Source organism: Corythoichthys intestinalis, chromosome 19 (assembly GCF_030265065.1).
Source record: "Corythoichthys intestinalis isolate RoL2023-P3 chromosome 19, ASM3026506v1, whole genome shotgun sequence".
In the NCBI taxonomy this organism is placed as follows: Eukaryota; Metazoa; Chordata; class Actinopteri; order Syngnathiformes; family Syngnathidae; genus Corythoichthys; species Corythoichthys intestinalis.
The window spans coordinates 39,220,128-39,243,714 of record NC_080413.1 but is presented as its reverse complement, the minus strand read 5'-3'; the positions used below and the strand labels follow the sequence as shown (position 1 = coordinate 39,243,714).

The window sequence follows — 23,587 nt, the reverse complement described above, 5'->3', positions numbered from 1 at the left end:
CCTGAAATGTGGTGAAAGGTTGCAAGGTTCAAGGGAGCCGAATACTTTTGCAAGGCACTGTATACATACAACATACTGTACATAAGTACTGTAATTGTTTGTTATAACAATAAATCCACAAGATGGCATTAACATAATTAACATTCTTTCTGTTAAAGGGATCCACGGAAAGAAAGACTTGTAGTTCTAAAAAGATAAATGTTAGTACAAGTCATAGTAATTTTATATTAAAACCCCTCTTAATGTTTTCGTTATAATAACATTTGTAAAATTTTCAATCAAAAAATAAGCTAGTAGCTCGCCATTGTTGACGTCACCTAACGGCTTCCTGCCGTTCTTCCCTAGTGTCTCTACGTATGTTAGTGATTGAAATACACCACAAGGTGTCAATGGCGAGTTTTTAATTAATTAGAGCTCTAGCCAACGAGTGCGTTTTGCCCCTCGACTCACGTCGTAGTTTCCGGGTTCATTGTACCTTACGTTCATTTGAGTGTTGGCTTCACAACGTACGAGACCTCTGATAGCTTGTATATTGTGACTAAATATTGCCAACCAGTGTATTTGTTGAGCTAATCAAAATGTTTGAATAGAGTTTGAACAAAGTCTGAGTAAGTTTTATGTGTATTTTGCTTGGGAATGCCAGTTCACTTTGCATTGTTGTTTGACTGTTTGAGAATAGGGCCTCATTAATACAGATTGAAGCGCTTTTTTTTGTGTTCATTATTTTTTGTGAGAGATATTGTTTCTCTCACTAAATGATACTTATGTTTGATGTGAAGGAGTTGCCGAAGCTTATGCCAATAAACGGCGCGGTCCAATGAACGCCTCTGTCCACTCGCCTTTCTATGCCTCTCATTATGTGCATATGCGGTGAGTAGGTGTGTGTCAACTCCATGCTCCTTTAGTCTAACACATGTGTCAGGGGCTGCTTGGTAAGTGTTGTTTACTTATCTTAGCTAGCTATGCCATGTTGCATTAGCTTTTGAAGGTCTGTGCTGAGTGATCATCCCACAATAAATGTAACTTGTAGCATTAGCATTTAGCATTGAGAGTGTTATTTTAAATGATCAGAAAACTCTTTCCATACAGACGTCGTGTATGTATCACCTGGACGTGACGTCCAGGTGAGTTTAATTATTTGACAATAAAGTACTGTTTTCCTGCTGAGTATGAATTATTATCATGAAGATGGTGAGATCCTCGTGGACTCAACAATTATGTGCTCACATCTGTCAACGTTCATTCGAAAATGTTGGAAACCTTTTTTTTAGTCATGGACGAAATTAATGGAACCCCAAGAAAATACAGCATTTTTCACAGAAATTAATGCAATTACAAATGTTTTCAGTATGAATGTGCTTACTTCTTGGATTTGCATTGGAAAAACACAAAACAGCTGAAGAGAAAAGCCAAAATGTACACAATTTTACAAAGAATGCAAAAAATTGACTGGACAAAATTGTTGGCACCCTCAACTGAATATTTTGTTGTGCATCCTTTAAAAGAAATAACAGAAAGCAATTGCTTCCTTTAACCATCAACAAGTTTCGTGCACCTCTCAAATGAAATTTTGGACCACTCATCTTTTGCGAACTGTTCCAGGTCTCTCAGATTATAAGGGTGCCTTCTTGCAAAAGCAATTTTGAGATCTCTCCATAGTGTTCAATATGATTTAGATTCAGACTCATCGATGGCCACCTCAGAATTCTCCATTGCTTCGTCTCCAACCATTTCTTGGTGCTATTTGAGGTATTTTTTTGGGGTCATTGTCCTGTTGGATCACCCATGACTTCTGACGCAGACCCCGTTTTCTGACACTACATCCTAGATTGCGGGTCAAAACATTTTGATAGTCGCCATATTTCATGACTCCTTGCACACTGTCAAGGCACCTAGTGCCAGAGGCAGCAAAACTACCCCAAAACATCATTGGACCCCCATCATGTTTGCCTATAGGCACTGTGTTTTTTCTTTATAGGCCTCTTTCTTTTTTTCTGGCAAAGAGTGCTTTGACAGTGTGCAAGGAGTTCAGTTTCAGTATTCGTACATCAAAATACAGTACATGATCATACGCTAGCAGTTCACATGATAAGATGGGTGAATAGGACACTCCAAGGAAGCTATTCAAAGCTTTTAGCAGGGGCCATGATATATGGAGACTATCAAAATGTTTTGGGCCTGTCATGGGTTGACACTGACCTAAAACATACCTCAAATAGCACCAAGAAATGGTTGGAGACCAGTGCCAAGTGGCTGATAATTATTGTTTTTCCATGTGCTTATATCACTCAAATATGTACCTAATTCATTCAGTTTTGAGTTAAATTATTATATTTATGATGAAAAATAAATCTCTTTTCACATACAAAAATAATAACTGAAGGGTGACGGTTATCAGGAAGCCCGGCTTTACTAATGAGGTGTCCCTTATTATTTTTTTTCAGGGAGTTGGCTGCCCTATTGGCAACAAATTCATGGTTTAGTTTGAATTTTGGTCAAAGTAAGTCAATGCTCCAAGTCGCAGTCGCACAATGCAGTTGTGTGGTATTGAGTAATAGATAAATGGTTTGGAGGGTCATGAAGATGAAAAAAAAGCTTCAAAAAATAAATAAATAAACTACTCATAGTTGTAAAGGGCTTGCCATGAGGTAATCACCAGAAGAATAAAACCTTTATTAATAATCTTGGATTTATCTTGGCCTCAAGAGAAATGGTGTAATATGGTGCAACATTTATTACTGCATTGACTTACAGACCTGCATGCAAGGACACCATAATATTCAACAAAAAAAAGCCTTGTCATGGGTATACTTTCTAAACTCAAATCATACTTATATTTCAAAACGAAATCCATGATGTAATATTTTGGAATGAGGTCAAATTGGAACTTCCGTATACGAGCGAAAGCAGTGTGACTGAATTTGACCACACTTGGTTGGATGCTAGTAAATTAGCCCCTAAAGTCCCAAAACCTAGTTATTTACTAGTTAAATAACTGTACAAATTTTATTAAAACGAAAACATTAAGAGGGGTTTTAATGTCAGATGATAACTCGTACTAACATTTATCTTTATTACATGTCTTTCTATCCGTGGTTCTCTTGAAAGCAATTTCCCGGGACGACTGACACGGAGATGACACTGACATTAACCGGGTCGCGTCTTAGTAAAATGTTCGGAACTTACCCGGGACACGGCATGTGTGTGAGCAGCCATTTAATTCCCGGGTCACAGCGCAAAGACTGATGAGGTAAATATTACGGCGGGCCGATCGTCATTTCCTCTTTCTTCAGAGTAAGACGAAAAACGGTTAACAAACATCGCAATCATCAAAATTTCACACTGGAAAGACAGCAAATTTAATCTGAAAACATAACGAAATAAAATTGCTACTTCATCATCGAACCAAGGAAGAGACAGTCCATCGTCCATCTTTGGAAATGCGCGGTTTATTTTGTTGCCGATCAAACATGACGTAATAAGTTCCTAGTTTATCAGTTCCTATCGTTGACGGTTGATTTGTCCATTCAGGGATGAGTGTACTTTTTGACTGGTACCTTCCTCTTCTGGTTCCTTGATGGAATTTCATTTTTGGATTTGGCGTTGTGTTTTCTGGATTGTTTTTTTGTTAAGTGATTTGCCGTTATGTTTTTTGATTTTGCATTGCTTTTTCAATTTGTTTTTTTGTCATGCGATTTGGCCTTTTGTTTTTTAATTTGTTTTTTTGTTTTGTGATTTGGCATTTTTTTTTTTTTTTTTAACCTTGGAAGTACCGTTTTTTTGTGTTTTTTTTTTTGCTATAACAACCATACTGAGCAGTAACAAAACACTAAAACATACGTAAAAAAGTTGTCCGCCCGATTGCCTGCCTGAGCGGTCCACTGTCTGACGAAGATGGCGTTTTTTTTTTTTTTTTTTGTGTTATTTGCTTTTGTGTTTTTTTTTTTTTTTTTTGCCATTGTGTTTTGCACTTCAGGGCCAACTTACACATCCCTTATCAGGATAAGTAAAATGGAAAATGAATGAATGTATGAACACAACCAAAATACATACCCTGACAAAAAGTAGTCTACTTAACATTTTTAGAGATGTTCTCACTACAGTGGATTACTATTCAAAAGTGGCTTTCTCCTATATGAAGATAATAAAGCAATTTAACAAAAGAAATCCTGTTCTAGCTCATCATATTTGGTGCATGAAAGGATTACAATAGCCTGAAATGATTCTCTGAGATTCGTTGAATTGGGAGGCAATTTTGCACGTTGTTCAGACTCAATTCTGGTTGTAAATAATTCAAGATGGCTTCCTTTTTGCATAAGCTATCAAGTTTTGCGCCTTTAGCAAGCTCTAGACTTTCAAAAGACAAAAGCGTCTAATCATTATGATTAGACACTAGAAATTGATTTGCGTAACAATGTGGACGACAAGCTATGAATGCAACTGACTGAAAGAGTAAACGATACACGCTTCAAATATAAAAATGAGCTGAGAAGTAAATATAAATCCCATTTGAAACATTGTGCTTGAGGCTACGAGAGAGACTATGACTCAGAGAAAACAAAACACCATATCTGAATGAATTTCTTTCCGCCATTCTTATTCAATTAACTATGAAATGGTAGGTACTGAACTCATGACGTATATTCACAGAGTAAAAATGTATGTTATGTAAAAAATACCAAAAGGTTGCCAGAGGGAGGCAGCTACAGTATCTATCAAAATGTCCCCTGCGGGCACAACTTTAAAAATGACAGTGACATCACAAGCACCCAAGTTACAGTAAATCAAGAAATGACAATGATCCATCAGCTATTAAGCTGAGATGGCTAACACACAATGTGGCCCTCCATTTAAGAAAGTAATTTACCTGGTTTTATTTTTTAAAACTATATTTTGATATCTCCAAGGCAGTGGAGCACGGGCTTCCATATTTCAGAGATAATCTCCATGTTTTAAGATGTTTTGCAAGAAGCTATGCTTGATTCAAATTTTGAATGCATTGACTAGTAATTGAGTAGTTTCAATTTAAAACTCAAGTATAGTGGACCCTCAGGATATGAGAACCTCATCCTTTTGGTTTTTCACGTTACGAGCATCGTCATGAGGGAAATTGAGTCTCATTATGCGAGCAAATTTTCACCATACGAGTGCCAGAAAAGCCTCATTCTCTCTTGGCGTGTCCAAGTGCCCTGTCATCCTGCCAGTTGGCATGCCAGCACTTTCCTTAGCTTTTTCTCCCCCGAGTGTCTCAGCCTCTCACTAGGGGGCATACCAGGATCCTGCGTCAACAGAATCCCTCATCTTGTTCATCTTTATTGCCTAATTTTGGATCAAAGTGTATCCGAATCATTTGTCCTTATAAGCAGGGGTGAAAGTAGGCCGCAACAGTCTGGAACGCCATTCCGGTATAAAATTCGGGGGCGGAACGGGGCTGAATGGTGCTTTGATTCCGAAAATATGATATGAGTGGTATGAAAAGATATCTGAACCTTTTGGAATTTCTCACATTTCTGCATGAAATCATCATCAAATGTGATCTGATCTTTGTCAAAATAGCACAGATGAAAAAACAGTGTCTGCTTTAACTAAAACCACCCTAACATTTGTAGATTTTCATATTTTAATGAGGATAGTATGCAAACAATGACAGAAGGCGGAAAAACAAGTTAGTGGATCATCACATATAATACCCCCGCAACCCCCCCTTTGGCAGCAATAACTTCAACCAGACGCTTCCTTTAGCAGCAGATAAGTCTAGCACATTGATCAGGACTAATCTTGGCCCATTCTTCTCGACAAAACTGCTGTAGATTAGTCAGATACCTGGGATGTCTGATATGAATCGCTGTCTTTAGATCAGTACTTCTCAAATGGTGGGGCGCGCCCCCCCAGGGGGGCGCAGAGCGATGCCAGGGGTGGCGCGAGTGATCTCGGGGAACATGCTTTTTTTTTTGTTGTTGTTTTTTTTTTGCCGTACTAGAATAAAGTGTACTTGCACATCCAGTCCGTGGGTGGCAGTGGCGCTCTCATTTTCATAGTCCGTGCAGTATTTTTGAAGTAAGCAAGAGCACACGGAAGAGACTCATGCAGAGCTGGACTCAGGCAGCGACCCACAGTCTTCTCCGGTTCTCACGTGTCCGGCTGAGAAGTGCCGTTTTCGGCTTGGGATCGTCACGACCACCGCCCTCACCTACGGTTCTCCCTCCGCCGCCGAGAATGCGCTTTTTTTCGGGCCGTTTGCCTTTTGGCTTTGACTTTTAATACAGTGGGAAATGAGGAAAGACCACTGTTTACTGAGTCTAAAAATGATTATAGCGGAGAGTCTGAAGCCAAATCAGTTAAGACGCCACTTAAAGACATTAGACCTCAATCTCATTGATAAGCCGCTTGATTGTTTTTCAGCGAAAACGTGCCGAATATTGCCAATTGTCACAATCGTCCCGCTTTGTCAGTGTTATATCAGTAAACCAGTGAGCACTGTGGTGAATCAGCGAAAATAAAAACTTTCCTTCTGTCCAAAGACACTTTCCCCCCCCTTCTATTCAGTTTTGTTTTTTTCGGTCAAATTTTTTGGCATGTTGTCCTGAAGAGTAAATTTTTCTAATCAATTTGAATTTGTTATTATTTACTGATTTTATTACATTTTATTTTTCAGTATCAAATGGTCAAAAATGTACCTTGAGTGTATTTTTACAGTTTGGATGTGACATTTTTTTTTTTTTTTTTTTTTTACTTCAGGCAAATTGATGCGCGTTAAGTCTTCTTCTGTTACAAGCAAAACAATGTTAATAAAGTTATACTTTATTATAAGTTGATCTATGTTACTTTTTTTCTTTAATAGAAAAAAAAGGACACAATGTTAAGCTAAGGCGTACTTATAATCGTAGTATTATAGACAAATGATACTATTTACAGTGGCGGCATAGAGTTGGGGGGGGCGCAAAACATTTACGTCTTCCTTGGGGGGGCGTAACAGAAAATAATTGAGAAGCACTGCTTTAGATCATGCCACAGCATCTCAATGGGGTTCAAGTCTGGACTTTAACTTGACCATTCCAGAACGTGTATTTTGTTCTTCTGAAACCATCCTAAGATTTAATTTACTTCTGTGTTTTGGATCATTGTCTTGTTGCAGCATCCATCTTCTTTTTAGCTTCATCTGTCTGACAGATGGCCTCAGGTTTTCCTGCAAAGCATCCTGATAAACTTTTCAATTCATTCTTCCATTAATGATTGTAAGTTGTCCAGGCCCCGAGGCAGCAAAATAACCCGAAATCATGATGCTCCCTCCACCGTGCTTCACGGTGGGGATCAGGTGTTGATGTTGGTGAGATGTTCCATTTTTCCTCCACACATCACGTTGTGGGTTACTCCCAAGCAAATTTGGTTTCATCAGTCCACAAAATATTTTGCAAAAAACCTCTGTGGATTGTCCAAGTGCTTTTTTGTGAACATTAAACAAGCAGCAATGTTTTTTTTTTTTTTTTTTTAGACAGCAGTGGCTTCCTGTAGGGAGTCCTCCCATGAACACTATTCTTAGCCATAGTTATACATATAGTTGATGTGTGCACAGAGATATTGGACCGTGCCAGTGATTTCTGTAAGTCTTTAGCAGGTACTCTAGGGTTCTTTTTTATCTCTCTGAGTATTCTGCGCGGAACTCTTGAAGTCGTCTTTGGTGAACGGCCACTCCTTGGGAGAGAAACAACTGTGTCAAACTCTCTCCAGTTGTAGAGAACTTCTCTGACTGTCGATTGATGAAAATCTAGACTTTTAGAGATTTTGTGTCCTTTCCCAGCTTTATGCAAATGAACAATCCTCGATCGCAGGTCATCAGACAGCTCTTTCTACCGAGCCAGGATGTACATCAGACAATGCTTCTCATCAAGACAATTCTTATCCGGTGTGTGTTTTTTAGTGGGCAGGGCACTTTTAAACCACTCTTCAGTGACAGGGCACACACCTAACTTAAAATGTTTGTTAAAAGTTGGTTTCAATTGCTCTTTAAGTCTCCTTAGTCTTATAATCTTAGTCTCCGCTCCTGTCATTGTTTGAATACTATCCTCATTAAAATATGAAAACCTATAAATGCTTGAGTAGTTTTAATTAAAGCAGACACTGTATTTTCATCTGTGTGATTTTGACAAAGATCAGATCACATTTGATGGTGATTTTATGCAGAAATGTGAGAAATTCCAAAAGGTTCAGATACTTTTTCATACCACTGTATAACAAATCATAATAGCAAATGTTGTGAAAGTTAGAATCTTAACAGGTAGTTTGACAATTAGACAATTCAGAATGAATGTCAGAATAGTAACAGCATCTTCGGTTTTGGTCAATTAAACACATTTTTTCAAATACCTAAACGCAACTCAAGATCTAGTACACCATAGTAGCATATCATCATACATCATAACATAAAGTAATATGACAAAATTACCCATGGCTAGATTTATGTTTCCTGGATCACTTTCATTTTTAGAACTCTCTTCATTGGGCAAATGGGACGAGGATCTCAATCTCCTCAGAGCTGCTAACTACAATTTTTTTTTTTCTTCTTTCGTTTTCGGGTTGGTCTTTTCTTTGCAACTTTGCTTTTTCCCAACTAATTTCTGACTGGGACCATGTGGCACGAGTCAGCTTACCAGCCTTATCCAGGTGAATCATGTGCAGTGGATGGATTACTATCAGTTACTGAATTGTCTAAAGCAAGTAGTTCATCTGCAGGTGGATCATCAAGATCTTCTGCAGTGGCAGGCTGCAGCTCAGGGTTTGGAATGTTTTACACCATGGATGGTGCAAATGCTTAATCAGAGAAAATTCAGTAGATCTAAATCCAGTTGTGATGTTGTGTAGTGTCATTGCTGACAAGAAGGAGTGAAGTGAGACATCTCACTTTACCCCACATCATTTGTCTCACTTTATCCCATCAACACAATTTTATAAAGGAAAAAAAAAAAACACCTCTCCTAGAAACACAGGCTAATCTTAAATTAGCGTCATCACATGGTTTTATATGCTCTTAGTTCATCAACATGTGTGATAAAAATAATTCCAAGCTAAATCAATTTGCTTTGGCACAACAAAAATTACTTTTACATGCAAAAAAGAGATTTTTGTGCAAAAAACGTGTTTACCACATCTCTTCTTCATGGACAAGGTGAAATGGTAGGGGCTTCAAAACATGATGGTTGTACGATCACAAATGTGCTACCTCACTTATATACAGGGGGTATCTCGCATTACACTATGTCTCACATTACCCCAGTCTCCCCTAATATATAAAAGTCAATGTTAGCATTATGTTTAAATATATTCCATTTCACTGTGTATAATGTAAGTCATTTGTACTTTTTTTTTGTTCAAGTATGTTACTTTTTTTTACAGTCATTATAATAATACATCAGTCGATGTTTACATTATCTTTTATTTTCATGTACTGTGTATTCTATGTTTGTAAGTAATTAAAATTGAGGTTTTTCCATTTTGATGTAAGGAAATGAGGGAAAATAAAAATGAGATGGCCACTGTATGGTGTTTTTGTTAACAGTTATTTTGCACAACATCGAAAAAATACAATTTTGAATGAAAATTAGTTTTGCTCATGTATGCCGTGTTACAGTAAGTGTAATGCAGTAGCCTAATGCATGTGTAAAACCTGTTGTTTTATTGTGTGTTATAGATATAACTTCCAAAGGCAGTTTTTCTTTGTATTTCTGTAGTTTTAGGAGGTTTAAACTAGAGCTGCCCCAAATGACTATTTTTGTCCTGATTAGTCAGCCGACTATTTTTACGATTAGTTGACTAATGTAGTAGTTTTTTTTTTTTTTTTTTAACTAATTTAGCAATGATATTATTATTAATTCACAAAAACATTTTGGAACAGTTAAGTTCTTTGCTAAACTACAAATAAATACATAAATAGAAATGATAAATCACAAATAAACAATAAGGTCAAATGGTGATAGCATTAACCAGTGCAAAAGAATGGAATGTAAACAGATTCAGAACACTGACTTCACCTTTCCAACATGATTCAAAAACAATTCTTGAAATAAAAATATCGAGCATTAATACTATAGTATAATACTATTTATTATAACAATCATTCATTGCGATTCAGATGTTTCATTAACGGTGTCATTTTAAAGCTATTCTTAGTGTAAAAAATGAATTCTGAAGTATGTGGGATTAACTCAAAAAATTATTATTTATATGACGAACATGACGTGCTTTTATTTTGAAATGTTCACCGGAAGTACATTCGCTAAATCGCTAACCGCTAAGCTTTACACTCAGCTAAAAAGAGCACTTTTCATTGCATGTGTGGTATCAATAATAGATTTTTTTTTTTCATTTTTTTTTTCAGCGATTTTTCATGTTTGAAGTGTCACTTTTTTACTGCAAGTTTGCCTTTTGGAGAAGACTGCCAATGTTCTTTAGCAGGCTAATGTAGGTTGTTATTTTTCCCCTTTAGCCTCAATGTAGCAATGCTCACGTTTACAGTGTTTTATATAGATGTGTTTCCTTATTTTGTATTTCTAAACTTAAAATTCTATGGCGTGCTGATGACCAATAAACATCTGTGAAAAGAACTGGAGTCTCATATGCCATCAACATGCACGTGTACATGCACGCACTCGGCGATAAAACGCAGCCGTGAAAATTACCACCATCATTTTTATTTACCGTGCGATAAATGGACTTATTGCACAACGTGACAGGCTTAGCAACTTCAATAAAAAATGTCGTTCGTTAGTTAGATGGACTTACGATCTGTTGGCTTGTTGTCTCCTGTCCTCTTCCAAAATTACAACTGGGTGACGATGCTTTAGGTGTTCATTCACGGCTGACATGTAGCCAATCTTGCCTCCTCTGTTTCGTTGAAATAAGTCAATGTTTTGGCCACTATGGTGCACTTTTTTGGCTTTGTGCCGCTTTCCCCGTTTGCATACCAAGCGGCTACGATTGTCAACTTTCCACGCATATTTTTTTAACCCTTCATTAACCATCGACGGGATGTTGTGCTCATCGACACATTTACGTCATCGATGACGTTGACTAGTCGGGACAGCTCTCGTAAGCCTGTCGCAATATGCAATAATTCCATTCATAGCACGATAAATAAAAATGAAGGCTGTAATTTTTCCGCTGCGATTTATCAGCTTGCGTGCACGTGCGTGTGCGGCAGACGTGCTGTTAAAAGTTCGGATTCCTTGTTACCAACTTCGCAAAATGCATCTTCGTTCCAGGTCCAGCAAAAAATAGCGCTGGAGCCTACCCGTTCCCATTATATCCTGTTGTTCAATGTATACCGGCCGCGTCAGTGCTCTGGATTGACTGCGGACCATCTCCAGCGTGCTGGAGCCTGCAGAATGGTTTAGGCGATTTTCTATTTTTGCTGGAGACGCATCCGTCAAAGTGGGCGGATCCAGGCCTGGAGTCAACAGCCCACTGTCTTAGTAAAGGTATAAACACCAGCAAACATGGACGAAGAACGTTTCATCATGGAGATGGAAAGTCACAAAGTGATGCAGCAGATCATTATTATAAGGACATCATTAAAAAGGAAGCTGCAGGGTGTCCTATTAAATGTGTTTTTCTGGCAATGATATCAAACACACAGCGTGCTTACAACTTTTGTTTTTATTAACACATGGCGCTAACAACACTTCCTCAACCTGTGGCTCTCAGTAAACCATCTCTTTCTCACTCCCGCATCACATGAACAAAACAACATCACTGTTGCGTGCGCTTCAGGATATTTACAACGAAGTCCGCCAAAACATTTTTACCGACTTGGCTGCTACGAACAACCTCGCTTTGACAATGGACAGCTGAATGGACATGATGAACAATGAGTGGCAAATTAAGAGCGCTGTGCTTCAAACTCGTCTTGTTTATGAAAGTCGATTGTCAAATGCTGGTGTTGTGCAGTAATGAGCAGACGTGACTTCTGTGGCGTTTGCCAACTTTTTTAATGCACGCACACATTAGATATCATGAAATAGCAAACTAGAGTGCTATGTCCAATGCCATTGGCCACATGAGCCCAGAGTGATTATGGGACATAAACCGCCATGACTGAATGGAAGTTAAGCAGGCAAAATCAATCCATACCAGTGACTAAAGATAATGCTGCAAATATTGTTAATTCATTACGTGACGCAGATGGATTGAGACCTCAAATAGGATTTTTTTCTCATGTAGTAAAACTAGCTGCTAAGAGAGCTGTAGCAATCAACAGTGTGCCCCGACTAACTTTACAAATAGTAAAGAATGTTCTCAGCACTTTTATACAACATTTCTTCAGATCAGTAAGAAGTAAGCACATAAATATTATGCACTAAAATGCATGTTTATATGATGGCAATTTAATTTTTGCTCGTTAGCAAAAAAAAAAAATAAGAAAAGAAAAAAAAAAAAACTAAACAAAAAATACAATTGTTATTATTATTATTTTTTTTCAGAGCATTAAATTATGCTTTATGTATTGAATCGAATCGAAAATCGTGTCCCCAAATCAAAAATCGTCCCGAACCGTGACTTAACTGTATCGGAACACCATAGCAGAAGCTATGAGGGGAAAAGTTATTTTTGCCTAAATGCTTAAGTTATTAAGTGCAAATTTTTTTTTCTTGAAAAACACGTTTTGTTTATTCTTTGTTTCTGTGCGGTATTAATATTGTTGTCTTTTACTTAAGAGGCATCGTCTATTGTTTTTAGTTGTGATTTCTTAAAAAGTATTTTTGAATTTAAGAGTAAACATTTATTGCGTTTAAGTGGGTGTACTTGATCTATTAATATACACTGCATTCTCACTGTGTTATTGTAAATTGGTTTTAAAAAATTTTGGGGGGTGCACAATAATATCGCATATCGCAATAATTTATGAAATGAATTATCGCACACCAAAATCTGTTATTGCGACAGGCCTAAGCTCTAGTTTGAACCCCCCCACCAACCCCCCCCAAAAAATTCTGTCTCCGTGGTGACCTTTATGACAGGAAGTTCCAACAAGAAATTCAAGCCACTTTCACCCCTACTTACAAGGAACATTAATCATGTCCCACCAGAAAATGGCGACTAAAGACCTTGGTGAAAAAAATGAAAAGGATGCTTGGAAGTGAAACAAAGCAAGAAATAATAAGAAAACATGAAAAGTGTGCGTGTTAGTGATCTTTGTAAAGAGTATAAGAGCTGGCTCGCACTTGTTTTACATTGCTAGAAGACTCCAGCCCTGATGGAAACTGTTTACATATAAATAAAATTGTCTTTCTACATTTAATTTCTTTTTCAGATTACTTCGCTTTAAAAATGATGCCTTCAATTATTTATTCAACATGGTAAGGGTAACATGTGGTTAATGGGAAGTGGTGCACGTATTATCTGGAATTTAACCATTTCACACACGTTACATTCACGTTACGAGCTTGGTTGTGGAACGGGTTGTGGTCGTAATCATGAGGGTCCACTGTATTCCCTTCTTTGTCTCATAAATTTAAGTGTCGACCTCTGGTAATTTACTCCCTAAAAGAACAAACTTTTGTTTATATTTAGTATTTACGACAACGTTAACTGTGGTTTTATCAAGTTACAGGGTGACGGCACAACGTGTTGAAGAGAATGGGGTCAGATCGATACAAAGCTCAGCTTTCAGTTGCTTTAAATCCCTCTTGGGACGCTATCCGGCGCTGAAGTAAAACTGGAAAATCGATCAACGTCTGATCTTACTTTGATAAGAGCCTCCAGCTCATCTGGGGACACGCAGGGGTGTTTTTGCAGGAATGCTGCCTTCTCCGCTGTAATGGTAATCTTTTGGTTGTCTTCAAATGGCTGTTCTAGAGCTTGGAACACCAGTCCTCCTGCCACCAAGTAGGCTACGACCACCACAAAAACTGCCAGCACGGTCTTCAGTTTCATCATGGTGAAAGGAGCTGCGCCATCAGCCGTACCCTCCATGCTGGCCACCATGCTCGGGGGTCGGGAGATGGACAGGCGGGGCAAAGAGCAGCCCATTGGGTTCTGCATGGTAGCCACGCTGGCGTGCACAAGGCTAGATTGAAGCATACCTGGCTGCATCTTTTTGGGTGGGAGCAGGTTAGTCTGAACTGCCACTGTAAGAAAAAAAAGAAAAACATTCTTTTAAATTCAAAAAGATCAACATTACACTGAATATAAAAAAAAATTAATGTACTGTATATAAATAATTCAGTGCAGCAGAGGGATGACAGGTTAACAAGGGTTCAATCCCAGGATCCGGTCTTCCTGTGTGGAGTTCACATGCTCTCCCTTTCCCTGTGTGTGTTTTCCCCAGCTACTGCGGTTTCCTTCCAGGTCCCATATAACATGCATGTTAGGCTAATTGGAAACGAAAAATTCCCTATATGTGCGACTGTGAGTGTGAAAGGTTGTCTCAACGCGCCCTGCAACCTGCAGGGAACTAGTTTACGGTGTACCCTGCCTCCTGCCCATAGTCAGCTGGGATAGGCATCACCCGTAGACATTGATTGTATTGGGGACAAATAATGAGGATTACACCTCACAGTCGCTTAAGGATTATACAGGGAGTCATCAAGTTACGAACGATTTCTGTTCCTATGCTGGTGATGTAATCCGTATTTCCACATAGGTCGGATTTCACTGTTAAACTCAAAATACTTTGTATACAAAAAAAAAAAAAAAAGAAAAAAAGTCAAATACATTAACATAAAAAAATGCTCTACCGAAAATACGGAACATGACCAGCGGCGCTCGAAGTCACTCACAGCAGGGGGTGCTGAGTATCTTTTTAAAGTTTATTTTCCCATCCCAAAACAGCCATTTTAGTCCAAATTTGTCATGCTCGCACATTTTCTCCCTACAAGGCGTGCACAATGGCAGTATACACACATGCTGGATAGTTTATGTACTACTACTAGGCTACTACTAAGACAGCGTTCTGTTTCACCTACAGTGTATTATAATGCAAATTCCCGCAGCTAAACGGTGCAATGACACACGAAGACATTTGAAAACTAAAAGGGTAAATAAGCTTCGGTTTAACACTCACTTTTTACAACACCAAAATAAATTGCACGCATATATCCAACAGCGCTCTGCATGGCGGCAGCAGGATTGTTGATTTCTATAATGTTACGGAACGGCGAGCCGTTAAATGTGGATCCAACACAGACAGGTGGTTTGTAGAATTTATTACAAAAAAGGAGACTATGGGAGCATGCCAGAACACGTGAGATGAAAATACAAACATAAAGAGGCACGAACCAAAGGAGGCCAGAAAAGACAAAAACAAAGTCACAAAGTCCAAATAAAACTACTGTCACAAAACCTTCCACGAAAATACATACGTATGGGCAGGAGACTCGAAATGCAGACAGCGGTAAGGTAGCAACTACGCAATAGTCTGACACTCGTATAAGGTGACAGGAGTCTTTAAATATAGAGTGCTCCTGATGCGCCACAGGTGTGTTACGCAGCCCCGCCCATCCAGCTGACTCATGTGCTGGAATAAAAAGATAAGCAATGAGAAGGCACACAAACATGGCATATAAAGCTGGGAAAGGATACAAACTGTAATGAGGAACAAAATATTAAATGTGATGGTTTATTTTTTTATTTTCCCCCTTTTTGTCATTTGCATACAAAACCTCTAAATGCTTGGGTGCTTTTAGTTAAAGCAGACACTGTTTTTTCATCTGTGTGATTTTGACAATGATCAGATCACGTTTGATGGTGATTTTATGCCGAAATTCCAAAAGGTTCAAATATGTTTCCATACCACTGTATTTGAAGACACCAGAGGACAACCATCTTCATTTTCGACCTTGAATTGAATTTAAGAAAATTTCTCTTTTTTGGTCAAGAAAAGAGCGCAAATTGTTTTTTTTTTGTGCCATGTTAATGCCTCCTCTGTCAACATTTTACTTTTCCCTTTCAAAAGCACCATATTCATTGTGACCCCGGTAGCAAGCAAGATTTCAGGTGTTGTTATTGGCTAGATGGTGTTACACGGATAGAAAGACTTGTAGTTCTTAAAAGATAAATGTTAGTACAAGTTATTATAATTTGATATTAAAACCCCTCTTGATGTTTTCGTTTTTATACAATTTGTAAAATGATTTTAACTACTACGTCGCCATTGTTGTTGACGTCACAGGACGGTGACGTGGCAGGGCCAGGCTGCCAGAATTCCACCTGTCACCCTTAAAAAACAACAACAATTGCGTGTCACTCTTTAATTATGTAAGTTAGTGATTTAAATACGACACAAGGTGTCAATTACGAGTTTTACATTAATTAGGGATCAAGCCAATGAGTGTGTTTTTTTCCCCTTGACTGACGCTGTAGTTTCTTTAATCCACAGTGGGAGAGAGAAAAGAGAGTGAACACAGTCATTCAGATTCGTAGCTCGGACCGCACCACTTATTGGCATAAGCTTTGGCAACTCTTTCACAACAAACATAAGAATCATATAGTGAAAATACTACAAAACTAATACTCTTATCTCTCAAAAAATGTCACCAAGAAGAAAAGTGCTTCAATCTGTATTAATGAGGCCCTATTCTCACACGGTTAAATAACAATGCAAAGAGAACTGGCATTCACAATCAAAATAAATATACAAAATACACATAAAATTACTTTGACTTTGGTCAAACTCTATTTAAACATTTTAGCAACACCTTTAGCTCAACAAATACACTGGACTGCAATATTTAGTCACAATACACAAACTATGATGCCGGGAGCCATTTTCAGGAGTCTAACCCAGCCTAACCCACTCAAATGAACGTGAATCACAATGGACTCAGTCTATAAAAAAAACAAACCAGGGAGCAAAACGCACTCATTGGATTGATGTCTTATTAATGTAAAACTAACCATTGACACCTTGTGGTGTATTTAAATCACTACTTTACATAGTTAGAGTGACTGTGAAGTACGGCAGCGTCATAGGCGGATCTAATATTCAGGCGTAGTAGGCGATCGTTTTAGGCCCCCAACCAGTAGGGGGCCCCAAACCAGCTGCCCTTGCCCCAACGAGCAAGGGCTTGGGCCACCGGAGCCAGCAGCACCCCCAACTATTTGTCTAATTGACCAAACAAACAAATAACAAAACAAAAAAGAAAGCCATTTGAATGCTGCATTTATATTAGCCCCCCCCCCCAACACACACACGCACTACAATCCACTGTTCCACGACGACGGACTAAGTATCAGTCGCTTAGCTTCATTTAGCGCCGTTTAGCTTAGCTTAGCTCCATTTAGCATCGCTTAGCTCGACTTAGCTGTTCGTTAGCTTCACATAGCTTCACACTCTCCCGCGTTTTTCATGCCACTAAGCTCGCTGTTTTTACAGCTCACTTGCAACTTTGCACGTCGGCTATGGTTTATATCGAACACATGAGCGAACGTGCTCTCCATCAGAGCCAAAGTGCAGTTAGGGAGAAGAGAACAGGCCGCTAATACCTCTTTTAACTTTTTTCTTCTTCTTCACAACAAACTTAAATACATGACAGCACACCCTGTGTGCGAAACAATGCAGTACAGTAACATATAACACTCAACAGCTGGTTAACAGCATTTGCTAACGAAAAAAAAATTAAATCTATTAGTGACACTACAAGCAATGACGACAAATGTTTTTTTTACGGAGTGTAAAGCTTACGGTTAGCGGTTTAGCGAACGTACCTCCGGTGAACATTTCAAAATAAAAGCACGTCATGTTCGTCATATAAATAACAATTTCTGGAGTTAATCCCACATACTTCAGAATTAATATTATAATATGTTGAGTAAATACTACAGAATACAGATTCTACACTAAGAATAGCTTTCAAATGACTCTTTATGACAAATATGATTGGCAATGAATAATTATTATAATTATTATACTACTATATATATAGTAGTATACTATAATAATAATGCTAGAATTTTTTTTTTAAGAATTGTTTTGAATAATGTTGGAAAGGCAAAGTCAGTGTTCTGAATCTGTTTAACTTTCCATTGTTTTGCACTAGTAAATGCTATCAGCATTTAACCTAATTGTTTATTTGTGATTATTGTTATTTACATGATTATTTGTACTTCGTTTTACTTTACTTACTCGATATTAAGAATTTAAGTGTTCCAAAATGGTTTTGTGAATTAATAAGCGTCAACAAAAATTTCATTGCTAAATTAGTAAAAAAAAAAAAAAAAAAAAGACAATTATTAGATTAGTCGACCAATCGTAAAACTAGTCGGCTGACTAATCAGGAGAAAATTTGTCGTTTAGGACGGCCCTAGTGTACCGGAACATATTTCTTCCACACAGTTTTAACCCCTGACCCAAGAAGAGGGCCCCTGGATATGTTCGCCTTAGGCCCCAAAATTGCCAAGTCCGCCACTGGGCAGCTTGGTCCTGTGACGTCACCTCCCTGCGACATCAACAACAATGGCGAGCTACTAGTTAATTTTTTTATTTATAATTTTACAAAATTTATTAAAACGAAAGCATTAAGAGGGGTTTTCATATCAAATTATTATTACTCATACAAACATGTATCTTTTACGAACTACATGTCTTTTTATCCCTGGTTCCCTTTAACAAAAAAAAAAAAAAAAAAAATTTCAACATATATATTTAGTCCCCAAAGTTAAATACGCTACTGTTTCAATATGCTTTATTTATGTATGTATGTATTTAAAAACAACAAAAAAACATTAAAAATAAAAAGAATCTACCAAAACTTTTTTTTCTCCCCAACACCAGCGGATGCTGCACCCCAGTTCCCGCGCCAGTAAACACTACTACTTTGAACAGCCACCTCTCCCTCTCTCACTTCAGTCAGACAGAGGTTAAGGGACAGCCCGTAAAACACAACACACAATACATGCAGCCCGATTCGTTACTATACTATCCTTATTTTTACATCACATGAACCTGAAGTTTTTTGGACTTAAATTGTTGGCGTCATATGATCAGTGTGACTACAAAACTGCTTTGGACGAATAGCAAGGTGTTTTTGCCCGACGGTTCAACTTTGGGCTGAATGCAGCAGATCTTTACCGATGTTCCTCAGCGTTAGGGTTATTTCCTTTCTCCATTCTTTACATGTTGTTTAAGCATCATTTCCATGCTTTCTTCTTTGGGGCTGTAATGTGAAAAAAGGAGGGCGAAAATTGCCCAAGATACTCCTGGCGCACAAACACACAAGCAAAGCTCTATGCACTAGCAGAAACTATGCCGCCTGGGACTAAATGATGAGGTAAAGTTGAACAGTCATAGGTCGAGGTCATCAGAACCCGAGGACTCCCTTTATACAGTATTCACAACAGTACCCTTTTTATCTGCTGAATATTTTTCGTGATGAACTTCAAATCAAGCAAAATACCTTTAACTGCTCTCACATAAAACATACAGTAACTATTGAAGGGAATAGTATCTTGTCTTGTATTTACCGGTCGACTGTTTGTATTACTCTAACATACCCAATATAAAATAAATAGCATTCATATCATAGTTTAAGGAAAACAAGCAGAATATATTTGAGCTAGGGCATAAAAGATACATAACGCCTTCTGACCATGGCAGCCCAACGCGTGCATCATGCAGCTGACTGAGCAAGATTGACGCTAACTACCAGGTTACCAACCCTCGTTACCCTGACAACAGTAACTCCCGAATCCTCCTGTCCAATCCACAATCAGACAATCCTAAACAACACTCAAACACACCCTTCTTCTGCCCATAGCCCGCCCTGTGAGAGCCTTAAAAAAGACTAAATGTTTAACTAATCGTTGTCATTTTTCTCGGGAACCTTTTGTTGAGTTGTGATATGGTCTTTGAAAGAGTCTGCCTACTCGTCAGAGTCTGTTTCTGTTTCGCCCTGCTGTTTGATCGCTGTCAACTTGAACAAATTGTCAACTTGTGCTTCGAAACCTTTTTTTAGCTTACAAAATGGAATCAGTACAAGGAGTTAAGACTAAAGGTCGAGTTATGCTTCCGCGGCAGACCTGCGCCATCAAGGAAGACCAGATTTACGACCCTCTGCCGTAGCCTCTCTTGTTCCTTCACAATTTTCTGACTTTGCGTCGCGTCAATGCATGTGACTTGGTAGAAATGGACCGTGTTTGGTCCGCTCAGACTGTTGTTCCTAGTTCAGCGTGAAATCACCGCCATTGTCTAACATTATTTTGCTCCGCGCAAAAATGGACCAAGCCGACCAGAGCATCAACAAAGAGCAAGTACCACAACTTCTACAATGTCTCATCAAGAGATTATGAAGATTGCCATATGGCAAGCAATTTGTGGGAGGAGATTGTTGAAAATACAGGGCTGGATGTCAGCCAGCGATTGAACAAAAAAATGGAAGAACCACCGAGATAAGTATGTGTGTGTTCGAAATGGAATGGCCACACGAAGCGGTGACCCAATTGGCCAAAAACTGACAGCTTTTCATCACTTTGTGTCGTATTTTCGGTTGGTGACGCCGTAGGCGCTTAGCCGTCACAGCAACGCAGTAGCATAACTCTGGCTTAAGGGGAACGCGCGGAGTTTGGCCTTTTGGCCGGGTTCTTGGAGTCTGGATGACCCGGGTCGTTGGAGCTGCGCCAGCGCGGGTCTGGCTGGCGTGATTCCGGCAATATGGCTAAATGGTCAGATTCCTTCACTATCTTATGGTATAACATATAGGTCTTCTTCAAGTAAATGCTTTATATTTCACACTCCTCCTCAATAGGGGGCAGTAAATTTAACTGAAAACAATGTGAAAACAAACTAAACAGACAAGCCGATTCGCTGCAAACACTTACCTGTAATCGCTTCGAATTCTAACTGAAAGAACAGGATCACTGACAAAGACACTGGAATGGGTGTTCTTTTATATCAGTGTGTGTGCTCCCCGCTGATTTTGATTGGTGTTTGTGGTCTATTTTACACACCACATGAAGTGCTTGAGAAAAAACGGCAACAGCATCCATAGGTGCAAGTTGCACCGAGGTTGCACCTTCCAACCTTCTGACAGTTCCATCTATTTTTAAACTCCACAGACTCCTTATCAACTCGTAGAAATCAAATGTCAATCCGGAGAGATTAATAACCAAAAATCTACCTTTTCATAAGAAATTACAGGAAATTTCGGTTTGCAGAAGGTGTATGTTTCTATACTGCATGACACTTTAGTTTCTTTTACCTCATTGAAATGTAGTATAGACAGCATGTTGCCTAATATCATACCTGTTAAGACTACTTTTGCCTGATCAATTTGTCAGAACTGCAGCGTGTTGATGTTACCCCTGTATCTCAGACATTGATCACAAAGTGATGGCAGCATAATTTGATAGTTTTATTTTCTGTTTGTATTCACTATTGTGCTAAATATGTAGTAAATTGTGTTCACTCACTCATAAATCAAAAACTCTAACCACAACTGTTCAATTACTTTGTTTTGTAACCAATCAAAGCTTCAATGTTCATGTTTTCCAAACAAATTCAGAGAAAGATCAAATTGTGTATGATTAATTCATCACTATAATATATAATATATTACATAAATTGACAAATGGATGAGCATGTAGATGCTGTGATGGGACGTGATACACATGCACAACTGGAAGAGAATCTGCCCATAGTGGATGAGGTAATGCTAAATCGAAAACAACAGTGGAAATTCTTCCACTGCACCACACTCAAGCCAGAGGTATGCCTATAGCAATTGTTTTCTCACAAATGTGACATTTGTCAGCCTCCCATTTTCTCCACTACCTTTTTGTTTTTCAGAATGAAAGGGACGTCATATAGCTATTGACCATAAACTTCACCATGCAGCATGAGCCATCACTGCTGTATTTCTTTATTAATTTTTCATTAGCATCCCCCATGGAGTCACGGTACAAAAATACACAGGGGCTGCATATGAGAGTGGCCATCCAGATTGCATAAAGGCACCTGCACACTGCATCAATTTGAAAATGGTAAGTTTAGAGAAACTTAAAGCAAAACAACAACAACAACAATAATAATAATTAAAAAAAAAAAAAAAAAACCTGAATATAAAAAAAAAAACAGTTTAGGAGACTTTCTGTCAACATGATGAAAAACAACACAATTAATTGACAGTCTAACCTGGTGAAGGGCTGTTCCCTGGTTTTCTTGGATTCTCGCTTGGATATTTCATCTTCCTTGCCCAGATCCTTGACGTTTTTATATGCAAAATGAATATTTCCTTAAGCCCTAGGTGTCCTTGTGATCTTCTCGGTTACCTTCAATCGAGAGAGGATGGAGCAAGGCAGCGAATAAAAACACATCCTTTAACGGCGAGAGCGTCTGATGTGGTGACTAGAGGTTTCTTAAATGGAGCTCCTCTTCACAGAAAGGTGCACACCCACTGCAATCAGTGGGAGTCAGTAGTGGGTAACGTGCATGCTGCATGGGATTAGAAAGAGCGACGGTACTCCTTCGTGGATCGTGACGCTCACATTTTTGCTTGATTGTTTTGACGTTGTGTGGTACCGGTGCTCTTACTGCACTGCATCGTGACGGTATAGCTGCATACAGCTTTCAATGAGCAACAGTCGAGCGACGCAGCGGCGTGCGGAGAGGATGTGTATTGTACCACCAGATATCAGCGAGTCAAAACATCCCTCCCTTGAGGGGCGATTAAGCTTGGTAAAACAAATATAATGAAGGAAACAGTTTGAATTTGAAGGGCGGAAGAAATGTAAAAAAAAAAAAAAATAAATAAATACAATTGCGCAGACGAGCAGTAACACTTCTGCGTCAGAAATATGCGTCCGCGTGTCTGTGTGTGTGTGAGCGTGCGTACGTTCGTACACGTGTTTGCATGCGTGCATATTCATTTGTAACTGCTAACGCACATGTCACTGCAGAGAAAACAGCATAGAAAAAAAACGTTTGTTATTGTCTGAATTGGGTAGGGATGCACAAAATTTTATTCAAGTAAAATCAGTGTTACTTCCTGAATAATATTACTCAAGAAATGATAGATTTTTACTTCAAGCAGTTATAAAGAAATACAACAAGAGAAGTAAAACATTATTAAAAATAGAAGTAATGATGATAATAACAAAATAATAATAACACACACACATACAGGCATAGGTGGATCTACTATTGTGGCGAAGTAGGCGATCGCCTTAGGCCCCCAACCAGTCAGGGGCCCCCAACCAACTACCCCTGGCCTAACGAGCAAGGGCCTGGGCCACCGGAGCCAGCAGCACCCCCAACTATTTGTCCTGTATATTTATGTCAGCATACCAAACAAACAAATAACAGAACAAAGAAGAAAGCCATTAAATGCTGCATTTATATTATAACCTCCACACACAAGCACTACAATGGACTGTTCCATGACTACGGACTGAGCCCTAAGCGGATTTTAAGGGGGGGGCCAGTCCCCCCCGGTGGCCGAAGAGTGTCATTGCATGTAACTGACTTTCCTATATATATAAAAGTTGTAACGCAATGAAACTGCAACAAAAATGAATGAAATGAACAACAACAAAAATATTTTTATAATGGGTCAAAATTATTTTTCGAGCAGATCATGTGACTAGCAACTTAGACGTTCATTTG

At 38.6% G+C, this 23,587-nt stretch overlaps 1 protein-coding gene across 1 annotated transcript in view; it reads right to left on the bottom strand.

Moving 5' to 3' along the window:
* kcnk10a (potassium channel, subfamily K, member 10a) overlaps nucleotides 1-22,474 on the bottom strand; it is a 49,710-nt gene extending 27,236 nt beyond the window's left edge. Inside the window, exons 1-2 of the mRNA XM_057823093.1 lie at nucleotides 22,118-22,474; nucleotides 13,738-14,120 (exon numbers count right to left, since the gene is read on the bottom strand). Coding sequence (XP_057679076.1) covers nucleotides 13,738-14,120; nucleotides 22,118-22,169 — 435 coding nt within the window. The 5' untranslated portion in view covers nucleotides 22,170-22,474. The remainder of the gene's footprint in view (nucleotides 1-13,737; nucleotides 14,121-22,117) is intronic.
* Nucleotides 22,475-23,587: the final 1,113 nt, after the last annotated feature.